This window comes from Typopeltis vanoorti, chromosome 10 (genome assembly GCF_054136105.1).
Source record: "Typopeltis vanoorti isolate ZY-2024b chromosome 10, IOZ_Tvanoo_1.0, whole genome shotgun sequence".
NCBI classification, from domain to species: domain Eukaryota; kingdom Metazoa; phylum Arthropoda; class Arachnida; order Uropygi; family Thelyphonidae; genus Typopeltis; species Typopeltis vanoorti.
The window spans coordinates 103,358,547-103,371,590 of NC_143558.1; the positions used below are offsets into that span (position 1 = coordinate 103,358,547).

At 33.4% G+C, this 13,044-nt stretch overlaps 1 protein-coding gene across 2 annotated transcripts in view; it reads right to left on the reverse strand.

The window, feature by feature from the left end:
• FBXO11 (F-box protein 11) overlaps positions 1–13,044 on the reverse strand; it is a 412,771-nt gene that overhangs the window by 194,241 nt on the left and 205,486 nt on the right. For both annotated transcript variants that reach the window (XM_090399679.1, XM_090399680.1), the window contains exon 9: positions 1,820–1,926. In XM_090399679.1, the coding sequence (XP_090255805.1) occupies positions 1,820–1,926 (107 nt within the window). The remainder of the gene's footprint in view (positions 1–1,819; positions 1,927–13,044) is intronic.

Here is a 13,044-nt window from a genome sequence, read left to right on the forward strand (position 1 = left end):
CATTGCCCGCAGTCTGCGGGATCGATTAATGTACGATCTACTGAAGCACTCTTGCAAAATAATAGTCACATGATCCTCAGTTGCTTTAAAGACACCAACACTTTTTTGTGATTTTGCTACATATTTCTACTGAATGCAAACAGAAATTTTAAAAGAAAGTGCCATTAGAACCTTGTTAAATCAAAATATACTGTGTAAAAATAGAATTGCTTTTGTTTTCTAAACTGTGTTATTTTGAAATCGTATAAAAAGAGAATTAGCTGTATATTTACTGCTAAAATTAAAGTAATCTTATCTTCATGGTAAGGTGATACACTATTTGCAAGACGTAATGTATCATTAGACAGACCTCACTTCCCACATTTATAGATTCTTTTTTATGTCATCTTTAGGTAATTTTTCTAGTTGTTATTATTCTTTTCTTAAGACAATCTCATCCATGGAGGGCTATAAACCTATAGTATATTAATACTGTGAGTGAACTAAGAGATATGCTGTCCAGAAACCTCTCTCTGGAGACCAGCATAATAGTTTTTCATACCACTTCATCTCCTCAATAAGTTCAATAGTCATCTAACATCAAGCAATGAAATTCAGCTACCACCTTGACACTCATCCTGGCCACAGTGGGATTTGACTCTACAGTCTACAAAGTTGGAGAGTAATGATGTTATCCACTCAGCAAGTGGTGGACCGTCAACTCAAAGCTTGCAAGAACAACATGTATAATCAGTGGCTCTCAATAATGATTTTGAAAAAGGACTAAGCAAAAGATAAAACAGAATGTGAATCTAAGAAACAGTATTCACATGTTATATTGTGAAGAAACACTGCCATTGCTCGAGAGGTGTTTCCTGTGACAGAGATTCTACATGAAAAGCAAGCATTAAGCTCCTTACTTGTTCATAATGGTGATGGATGAGGTGTGATCAGCACTGACTGACTGATACCATATCAAAAAATATTTAAACGACAAGTTGGAAATGTGAAGAGAAAAGCTGGAAGTCAGAGTAGAGGATTAATAAATTTAAGAGAGAATATATGATTGGCATCTTTGTTGAGCGAAGATATGGATAGTATTTCAGTTTGGACTTGATGAGCTGACTAGTGGGCAGAACAGATTTAAGTATTTATGCCCAATGCAGTATGAAAAATGGTGAAGCTATAAACAGAGTCAAGAATAAATGGATAATAATGGCTTGCTGGCATCAACATGGGACACTTAGGTTTTAGGTTGAGAGTTGGTAAGACTTAAAAGAAGATTTTATATTAATGGCCAGTTTATTATGAATGGTAAAGAATGTTGGAAATAATGCAAAAACTGGAAATGGCTCATGTATGCTAAGATGGGTGTATAAAGTTAAAAATAAAAATAGATTAGCAGCAAAGATGTTAGAGTTAAAGGATGGTAATCAATAGAGAAAATCTGCCTAAAATAGTTTGGTTTCATGGAGAAGAGAGATTGAAGATGGACCTAATCAGAAAAATAAGAGACAGGTGAAAGGCAAAAAATGGACAAGGAAAACACTAACAAAGTTATAGGGCAGAAGTGGAGTGAGAATAGACATGGAAGACTGGAATCAAATAGGAATTAGTCCAAAGGAGGAAGAAGCAGATGGGAAGTACCTGAAGAGTTAACCATAGCTGGTAGAGAAGAAGAAACAGCGCTAGAACAACACAAAGTAACCATTAGCTCAATAAACTCGGGGCAGTTGAGTTATTTTTGTTATTATTATTATTTATATTTTTTTTTTTATCCATATGAAGTGAAATAAACTGCAAGAAAACTGATAAGAACCATGCCTATGCTAATAGTTACCTGAGCATAATCTGTAATATATAGGCCAACATTTTCACAGTCACTGATGTCACAATTCCGTATAACTGGTTCTGCACCTTTGCCACTTACACAAACTGCTGCTCCAACTAGAAAAGAGAAGTAATTTAATAGTTAATTAAAGATGGATGCTACAATTTCATGAGAAAATTCCCCTGATTATGATTTATTACATGTTTAATCAATACAGCAGCGAGTGAACGTATCATTTAATTTATTTATGGAAACCAACATACTCAGTGGAAAATGCATGAATCAGAAGTATTATGGTAATTTCAATAACTTTTTCTCTTTATGGGTAAGGGAAGACTGCAACTTCATATTGTAATATAAACCTGCACGAGTAGTATTTTTATTTTTTGATAAAAAAAAATGTTTTTATGAGGGGAAAAAACAGTTTTTCCCCTCATAAAAACAATGAAATGCAAAGGCATAAAAAACATTATTTTTTTTTTTGTACTTAAAGGAGTTTTATGAGCACACAAAAGCTATCATATATTGTAGCAATATTTGAGTATGACACATTACCATTACTACCTGCTTCAATTAAGTACTAATCTAATATGTGTGCATGCAAGCACACATGAAGTTGGGAGGAGGGTTGCTTAAGAGTCAGAGGAAGACAACAGAAGCTTCCACATAGCCTATAAGTGGAGAACTGCCCATGGCTTCTGACCAATGTTAAATCTTTGCACTCTCGTGATACACTTATTTATTGGGTATCCAATTGGGAACTGAAGGAACAAGAATAGGCTGATAATTTTGGGACTTATCCAAGCAAACTATATTCTGTAAACAAAAAGTGCATGTGTGTGTGGTACAACATGAATAAAACAATTGTCATGTTGGCTGAGGCACTGCCTGGTTAAGCAAAGTCCTTGCTGTTTAATAGGACAAAATGGAAAGTCCACTATTTGAACAATAAGTTGTTATGTGGTGAGATAGCAAGTGCACATGTTGAGGCAGCAGCTGCTTTTCCTAAAGAATTTCAAGACTGTGTAGAACAAGGAAGTTATCCTCCTGATCTCATTTTTAATGTTAATGAGAATGGGCTCTACTGGAAAAAATTGCCATCAAGCACCTTCATTTCCTGTGAAGAACGTTCAGCTCCAGGTTTTAAAGCTGCAAAAGGTACGCTTTTGTTGGGTGAAATGTCTCCGGAATTTTGAAGCTTAAACCAATGATGGTGTGCCATTCAGACACAACATGTCTTCAAGGGTCGGAAAGCTGTGCTGCCAGCCTATTGGAAATGGAACAAGAAAGCTTGGGTTACACAAGATGTTTTGATAGATTGGTACACAAATTATTTTTGTCCTTCCATGCTTCACTTCTGTAAAGAAAATGATTTGCCAGCCAAGGCATTGCTTCTCTTGGATAATGCCCCTGGACATCCTCAAAACCTTGCTGAAGTAAGAACACCATTGGATGTCAAGGTTGTTTACATGCCCCCCCCCCCCAAACACAACATCCCTTTTGCAACCGATGGATCAGGGGATTATATCAATCTTCAAAGCCTATTACCTCCGTATAACATTTATGGAAATGGTAAGAGTCTTGGACACTTCAGGAAAAACTATTAGACTATTGGTGGTCATTCGATATTTTGAAGGGCATTAACAACATCAAGGCAGCTTGGAATGAAGTGTCAGCAAAGTGTTTAAAAGGAGCATGGCAAAAACTTCTTCAGCATTTATGCACGACTTTGAGGAATTAGAGCAAGAGGAGAATGTTATTGACGTTGTTATCAAGCTTGTGCGAGAGGTGGGATTGGACAATATTACAGCTGAAGATGTGACAGAAGTCTTAGAGAGCCATGATAAACTGCTTTCCAATGAAGAATTAAAAGAATTAACCGAACAATTAAGTCAACATCCAAAGGAGGAGAAAGAAAACGAAGAAGGTCCTCTGAGAGATATAAAAACGGCCGATTTACAGCGTATCCTTGCAAGTAAAGAGACAATGACTGATGAACTTTGCGAAATAGACAACGATTGGAACACAGAGTGCGAAACATAAAAAGGAGTGTAATCGCATCTATTCAACCTTACACTGAACTTAAAGAAAAAGAAAATCTAGGCAGTTAACACTGGATACTTTTTTCAAAAAAAAAAATGCAGGTGATTCGAAACCAGGAACTTCAACATAGAAATATGTAACATCTTTTCGAAGTTTCATATTTTTTGTATATAATTTTGTTTTGTTTTCGTTATTAATAATTTTATTTTAACAAATATACATGTATGTATTATCAAAGCTTTAAATATAATAATGTTACACATACTTCATGTGCATATTTTTTGACTGCGTGGAACATAACTTTGTACCTACCATTAAAATTGGGTTCATTTTATGCCAATTCGGTTTACGGTTTTTCAGGAACGGAAGTGAGGCATAAACTGAGGGCTGTCTGTATTTTTTTTTTTTTTTTTTTCATTGAGTGAAGATTTCAGAGAGTCTTCATAGCTCAGTTGGCTTAGACAAAGCCTGTTGGTCAGAAAGCCCTGGGTTCGATTCCTGTCCATGATGTGAGAAACCTTTATCTGGTCTCTTCCGACTAAAGTGAGGTAGACAGTCTCATAAGAAGGTAGAGGGTTTTTTCACCCAGAAACTCTGGTTTTTTTCCCCATCAGAACAGGCAAATTGACCCCATGAACACACACAGACTTACAGTCAAAAACATATAGGGAACTTTTCCCCTGTACTTGGTTCTTGGGGCCCCTGTGCAGTATTAGCCCCAGTGTTGTATTATGGATAGATCCAAAATTTGCAAACCTTCAATACAAAGATGCCACCTAAGATGATGATGAAGATTTCAGAATGAAGTGTGATTTACAATGTACTTTCTTTGTGTGTTTTTTTGAAAAGAAAGTGCATGTGATTATTATTATTATTATATTTTTTTTTGCTATTTTTGTCAAGTAACATCAGAAATAATGAGAATGACTAACTGTAGTGAATTTGTAACCTTTATGACCTAGGAAATTCCAAGTCGCCGTTTTTGTTTCTAAGATATATACGCGTATATGTGTGTATTCATTTTGGAAGATGTCTTGCAGAAAATATTATAGAAATTATTTTCATCCTAATCTCTGCATTTGTGCTCTGTGCTAATCTCGGTTTTAAAATATTCTGAAGAAGAAATGCTATCAAGAAAAATTTATTGCAATAAGTAAGGTCTGAACATTATTTTACTTTGCACTACTACAATGTATGGAAATATGCATGTCATGTTGTTATTCTTACAGATTTAGATATATTGCTGCTGTATGAGAACAACTCTTTCTGCTTTTATGAAAAAGACGTTAAAATTGCATTATATTCATAATTCAAGACTAATTTTTAAAAAAAAAATCAGCTAACGCCTTTTTATTCCCGTATGTAGGCGAGGCCATTTAGCCCTATCTAACTTTTGGAGACTGAGTGGGCAGTTCAATCTCCACTGGTACCAATCAGAGATAGATGGCCCAAGGCTATCACTAATTAAGTGGTACTCAGTGAAGAGAGACGGCTCAAATGTGCCGCCATCTCGTGGTCCCTAACACAATATATTTAATGTCTGAATTAATGTGGGTTCTACGGTCGATTTTCTTGAGTTTACAGGACGAAAAACCCGAGTTTCCGGGAGGAAAAACCTGCTTGCCCGTGCCAGAGATCGATTAACTCGGGAACCGGTAGAAAAAAGGCTTAGAAAAATTTCCTCTAGTCGCCGACTAGACTCGAAACCAAGTCTTCCTTCGTGCGGCCAAGCACCTTTGGTGGCAAACGCCACATCCACTGAGCTACACAGACTTTAAAATATCGCAAAATTATATTCAGTAGTATTTTAAATGAAATTGCACTTGAAAAACGAAACAAATTATTATTATTATTATAATAATGCTGTTTCTTTACTGTTGTAAAATAACCTTTCCTGAGTGGAAGCAACATAAATATATATATATATGATGAAATTATCTGAGACATGTCCTATATGGAATTTATTAAAATTTTATGGTTAAGTATACTATCCCCCAGCCACTAAAACAACTGCTCATAGTAACTGAATTATAAATATCTACTTTCTTCTAATTTCGCATTTCATACTTTTCACAGAATGTACACTTCACATTTGATGTGATTAAAGATTTTCATATTATTATCTATATAGAAAAGTTGTCAAGGTGTGTGCTTCAGGCAATCTGTGAAGAATTCGACGAAATATGATTTTGAACAAAAATAAAAATAACATAATCTGGAATGTTGACAGCCAGTTTCTTACGTTTCTTTAAAATATTTCAAATAATTATCTCGAATTAAGTTCTTTGAGAAGAAATAAAATGTATCGTCAACTAAGTGATTACATAAAATTAGCACAAAAAAATTTTAAATGACATTGATTTACCAAGGTAATGCGATATTTAAGTGAACAAAGTATGCAAGGTTCTCTTATTTCATCCTGACATTAAAAATTGTACAATAAAAGGAAAAAACAAAAATAATTTCTGTTTTTAGTCAATGAAATATAACTAAGAGTTCAGTTAACCAGCACAGTTAACCAACATTTCAACCTTCATTGTTGTGTCATTATCTATGGAAATTATCATTCTGTATACCTATTATACCTCTCTTATCAATATCACCCTTACTTTGCAGTCGTCCTATGTGTTTGCTTAGATTCTGGTCCTGTCTCCTTTTCGGGCATAAACAAATTTATATTTATAGAGCTGCGCCAGTCTATGTCCTATTATAGATTAATATACTACTCAGAGAGACAATACCAGTAATCCTACACATATATAGATACTAATTGCTTCTATCAGTCATGGCCAAATTTTATCTAACGTTTCAGCTCCCTCCCACCTTAGGTTTGTACTTTTATGAGGGGTGAGTTGACGCTCAATATCAGGCAAGACTCAATTTTAAGAGAGAATACATGTTTATTATCAACCTTATATACAACATACAATATTACCTAGATACACTTTCAATAGGTTAAATCACATATATCAATACTAAGTTAAAGAAAATAACTCATTCTAAGAACTGCGCAGTGCATGCATTAAATCAATATCTAGCAAGTTGCTAACCATAGCTTTCAACAATACAATTTTTTCTTCTAGCTATCCCCTTTATAGATTGGGGTTACTAAGTTAACTTAACTTCAATCTAAGTTCTAACCATAACCCACATAATACATGTAATTCAATCTAATTCAATTCGACAACTGGACATCAGGTTGCACCTTATTGCATTAATCACTTAGAGTTCACTAATTAGTAATGTCCTGAAACAATTTTCACATTAATCTTTGATTTTAAGGATACTTGTGACATAAAGACTGAATAATATATGCATGTAAACACAAGAAAGATATTTAATTAACCAAATATTTCGGTCTGGAAATAGCAGACCATCTTCAGTGGCACTACAAGAACAGTTTTAAATATATATATATATACACACACACAAGGTAGAATACTAACAATAGATCATTTAAAAATAGAACAAGCCACGTGATGTTATATTACTAAGTATTAAAGGGAATATTTTTAAGCAGAGACATGATTGAAATAAAGATATTAATTAATAATATTAAATAACATAAAATTAATATGAATTAATGAGTTATCCTGATTAGACTTTCCCAGATTTTTGATATAGATATACAGTCATTTCAATTCAGGTTAGGACGATGGAGTAAGGCCTTTATGCTTGCTTTGAATAAACGTTCAAATTTATAATGGGATCTATGTAAGAGGTGAGTTTTTGACCAAAGGATGTTGTGGTTAGTTTCAATCCCGTGCTGAGGCAATCCAGATTTTTCAGGTTTGTTGTGATGAATGGAGGATTGATGTTCTTGGATTCTTTTTTCAAGAGAACATCCAGTTTGTCCAAAATACTCAACATCTTCTCGATTCTTATAATTCACCACAAAACAATGAAGATTCAATACATCGAGTTCCAATTCCTTACATCTCCGGGATTTCAGAACCTATCGCAAGAATTCTGAAGAAATATGAGTTAACAGCTACATATTCACCTATTAACAAGTTATCTTCCCATTTTCCTTCTCCTAAAGACAAACTTTAGGAGAAGGAAAATGGGAAGATATGAATGATATAAATGGGAATCCTGGATCTCCTACATGGCACTATGCCATTCTCGTTCTCATGATGATCTCAGCATTTTCACTATGGCAGATTTCTCGGAACTGCTTACGCACTTTGCCTTCTGTGTATCAAGCATCCTCTAGCTTTAAGCCAGCAAGTATCAGACCTTTGGACCTACTCTTACAAGTCGTCCAGTGAAATATTCTTATTTAAGCTAATTTTAACTGAATGATATAATACAAATGATTTCCTGTTCACTTAACAAATTTTTGAATAATATACCACTTTAATACAATGCTATACCTCATCACCCTTTATAATTAATACATTCTTATGTGGCTTCAACTAAATGCAAGCCTTTCCTTTCATTAAATTTTTAGTTAATCTGTTGAGTCCTGAATGATTTGTTCATGTTCTGAATCAAAATTCATTCAGGGTACAACACATTAAGGTCATCATCTGGAGTATATACAAAGATAATGACGAGTCCATGGCTGTGCCTTCTTTTTGGAAGTAGAAAGCTTTTGTCATACAAAATTCTACCTGCAAAAAGAAGGCACAGCCATGGACTCACCATTACCCCCCCCCCCCCATTGCTAACTTTTATATGGAACATTTTGAGCAACATGCTCTAGATTCCTCTCCTTTAAAACCCAAAGTTTGGATTAAATACGTTGATGATGTTTTTGTAATCTGGCCCCCATGGCTGCCAGACACTAGACACTTTTCTTAGCCACCTAAACAAACAACAAATGCATACAGTTCACAATTGAGATTGAAAAACAGAATATACTTCCGTTTCTAGATACACTTGTCACACATCTTCCTTCTGGCAGTCTTTCTTTCACAGTTTACCAGAAACTGACATATACTGACCAATATATACACATAAACTCAGTGCTGGCGCTAGGGTCTTTGCCGCCCGCATGCAATTTCTATCTAAGCGCCCCTGTAACGATTTGGGCGTGTGTGGTTCTTCTACAATAATAAAAATTTAAATTATTTGAAATTTCTTAAATAAATTTTGACAGAACAGCCACACGTTGGTTCACTAATGTAACGAACCAGGGGTGTTGACCAGGCAGGATAATCATTAAAAACCCGAATATTCAAAAAAAATTCTCAAAAGTTAAAGAAAAACAACGATTAAAGTCACTTTAATCGTTGAATATAATGATACAGGGATTATATCCTTCTCACCGACCCGAATCGCTAACAAAATTAAAATGAATTTTAATTAAAATAAAAATTTATTTGAAAAATTCTTGCATTTTACTAGATTCTTAGTAACTTATTTTAAATTCCACTTAAAAAAATTTTTTTAATAATTTTTATAAGTGGAACTATCTTTTAGGAAAATATATAAAGAATTCAAGATAGATGAGAAAATAAGAAAAGAATTCAGAAATAATTAGAACATTTAATATAAGTATTCAAAAAATAACATCTTTACAGAATAACAGAAAATAAATTAATTTACATAAATATACTTGAAATTTTTTTATTAAAATTTTAGGGTTATTGATTTCATATTCACAAAATTAGAAATAATGGTCTTAACATCCAATTCTGCACATATAATTTTCAATAGCTATTAACGCAAACTAACAAGCTTTTTTGTGATATACTTGTTCTTAAGTAGGTTTTAATCAATTTCAACTTGGAAAAGGAACGTTCACCGCTCACTACACTAACAGGTAAGGTTAATAGTATTCTTAAAGCAATTGAAAAGTTAGGGAAAGATAAATTATTGGACACAATAAAATTAAGAATATCGAAAGGGTTTCGAATATTTAAATTAACCTTCTGAAAAATATCCCGGAAAGCACATAACTTGTCACATAGTTCTATTGCATTTACGTCTTTATTGTCACCGTCCTTCAAGAGAATCTCTAAATCGTCACAATTTTTTTGTAAATCTTCGTTATTATTGTAGTAATCTATACAATAAATTGAAATTATCATATGTTTTTAGTTGTTCAAAACGTTCTATTAACGAACACATTGCAACGTGTAGAAGTGTATAAAACACATTCACTCTAAATTTATCTTCTGGCAATTGTGGCATTTCGTCATGATGCTCGTAGTCAAATTGTCGTGTCTTCTTTCGTCGTCGAACTTCCACACCAGTTTTAAATTCTTGTTCTCCATGCAGTGCGATTTAAACGACACTTACTCTTTATTGCATGGTTTTATTATGAGTAAACAGTAGAGTACCGTTAACTAAATAACTCAATTTAATAAGGCTGTCGGAGCATTCTTACGACTCCATCCACCTCTTCACTCAGTTCTTTTACTGTTTTTAGAACTTCTTTAAAATTTGTATCTAATCGATACTCTTGTAAGAATATTTTTAAGTTTTCGATAGATTCTAAAGCAAGTGTAATGTTCATATTTTTGTCTTGAAGCATTTTACTCACAGGCTTTATTCTGTTAAGTAAATCATGCCAAATTATAAGAGAGCAAATAAATTTGTAATCCTTTATTTTAGCACATAATGTTTGTGCTTCATGCTGACTTTCTTTATTAAAATTTTCATTATTTAAAATTTCAAAAAGTGCATCGTAAATTTCTCCTAACTGATATCGTAGGGGGCGGATTGCATTAATTTTACTTTTCTATCGTATTTCTGATGGCTGTTTCAATGTTAATTTTTTTAAGAACTTTAAAAGGATTGCCCAACATTTGTAAGAGAATGAAAAGAAATTGTATATTTCTTGAATAATTGCAAAGAAACTAATTGTATCTGCATTCAATTTGGCTGCATCGTTAATGATTAAATTTAGAGTATGAGAAGCACATGGCACGTAAAAAGCTCAAGGATTTTTTTGTTCAAAAGCAAATTTTGGAGCCCATATTTTTTCCCTTTCATATTTGCCCCATTGTCATATACCCTTGACCTCATGTCTTCAATGGGAATGTTCCATTTTTCCAGTTGTTCCATTATTGTTGTACATAAACTACGTCCTGTGGAATATGATACATCTGCAAAACCTAAAAAGTCTTCCATGATCTTGACAATTCCATTGTCACAGGAAACAAAACGAATAATAATGGCCATTTGTTCTGTTTTACTTGCATCAGGTGTGCAGTCTAAAATTATGGAATAATATTTAGATTTTCGAACTGATAATAAAATTGTATCCCTGATTGCATTACTTGAAGTTTCCAATATTTCATTTTGACTGTCTTTACTCAAATAGTGTACTCTATTGTTTCCTTGTAGGGCCCTTTCAACATGATTTTCCATAACGGGATCAAACATAGCAAACAATTCGACTAATTTTAAAAAATTGCCGTTATTCCTTTCATATAATTTATCAGATGATCGGCAAAAAGCTAAATTTTGGCCTACCAAGGAATTTTATAATTTCAGTCAAGCATTCTAAAACACTCGTACAATGTTTCTTTTCCATTTCATACATGCTTTGAGTTGGCAATCAATAGAGTTTTGTTTTTTAAATTTTTATCAAATTCCTTCAATTTTAAGAAATTTTTCATGTGAGTTAAACTAGTCTCATGTCTATGCAAAGTTGTACTTACAATTCTCCAATCGTTATAACCTTCTACAAGACTACTTGATTCAGTAGGTGCGAAAAGTTTGCAACAAAAGCAAAAAACAGAATTTAAAGTTTCGGAATAAACAAGCCATGTTCTTGGCACGAGCTCCCCGTTTTCCATTTTTCTATTATAATACGTGTCGCCAAATTTACGACCATATGTATTTCTGGAATATATTATATTTTTCTTTTGAACAGGCCCCATTCCAATTAAAACAACTCGTAATTTTTCATCAATATTTTGCCATTCACCTGGATCTTCTAATTTTACAGAGACTAACACTGTGTTAGTTTCGTGGTCAACTACAACTAAATCTTCTTCTAACTGTTTTTCACTTAAATCTTGCGTCTTGTTATCTTGTTCAATAGTTGCAATTGTACTTTCATGCAAACTGGATGATGTATCAACTCTGATTTCTGATCTGTCGAGTTGGTTACAATCTGCATCAGAATATTTTAATATTTTAACAAATTTATTAAGAGCCCCAGTTTGTTTCTTAATATCTGCTTCTTTCGCAGCATGACGCTTATGATTTTGTGCACCGGATAACTTTTTAATTTTTTATTACATTTCTATTTTATACCCACAAGAAATTATTACACAACACGAAACAAAACAATAGTCCGCACTGCGCTACTATCAGTAGCCTACTGAGATGTGTACTGTTATAAATCTACTGTTGCTATCTTGTCATTACTGCGACATGGTAAACTTTTATTATTATTTAACTTTGTATACTTGTAATTTCTATTAATTACTTGTGATGTCTTTTTTCTTTACTTTATTCTTCGTTATTCTAATATAGTTGTGCGCATTTTATCTCTCTCCCTCAGAATCTCTCTTGTTTGTATTATACGCGCTATGTTTACAAGAAAGTCAAATAACATTTATTTACATTACTATGAAATGTACACGAATTTAAACATTAGGCAGATTGCTTTCTCTATCCTTCTATAAAAACTCTGAGCAAAATTTAGAACCTTTTTTCTTCAAATTTAAATACTTTCTTTAACACAAAAAGTTATCTACTCTCAGTTTACAAATTTTACTTATTAAACTCCAAGCTTACTCGCAAAGAGGTTACCTAAATCTCTGTTAAGTTATCTTTACAAATTTTATATCAATTTTTAACATGCCAATCGATTCTCTTAAGGACACTTCTTAACCATATTAAACATATATCTTAAAAGTCTTTCTAATACAACTATAAGAGGAATTATATAAAAGTTTTGAACTTACAAAGGCTCACAATCCGTCAAAAGTATTTCACTAAAAGTTCTATGGCAATTCTTTCATCTCAGATCTTCATCTGGAATTTTGACTTCGGCTATATATCTCATTGAGAGCATAGCAGGACTTGTACAGATCCGGAAAAATGTTATTCTCCCACGGCGAAAAGAAAAACTTACGACGAAGGTACTTCGGGAAATTTGCCTCGCCTTTTCTCCTCTACGTGGGCTCGCAGAAAATGCCTGGACGACTGCCGTCTCAAGTAGCTTGAATTGCCGCCTCCAAGAAAAAATGAAACTGCCGTCAACTGTCAATCAGCATCCCTCT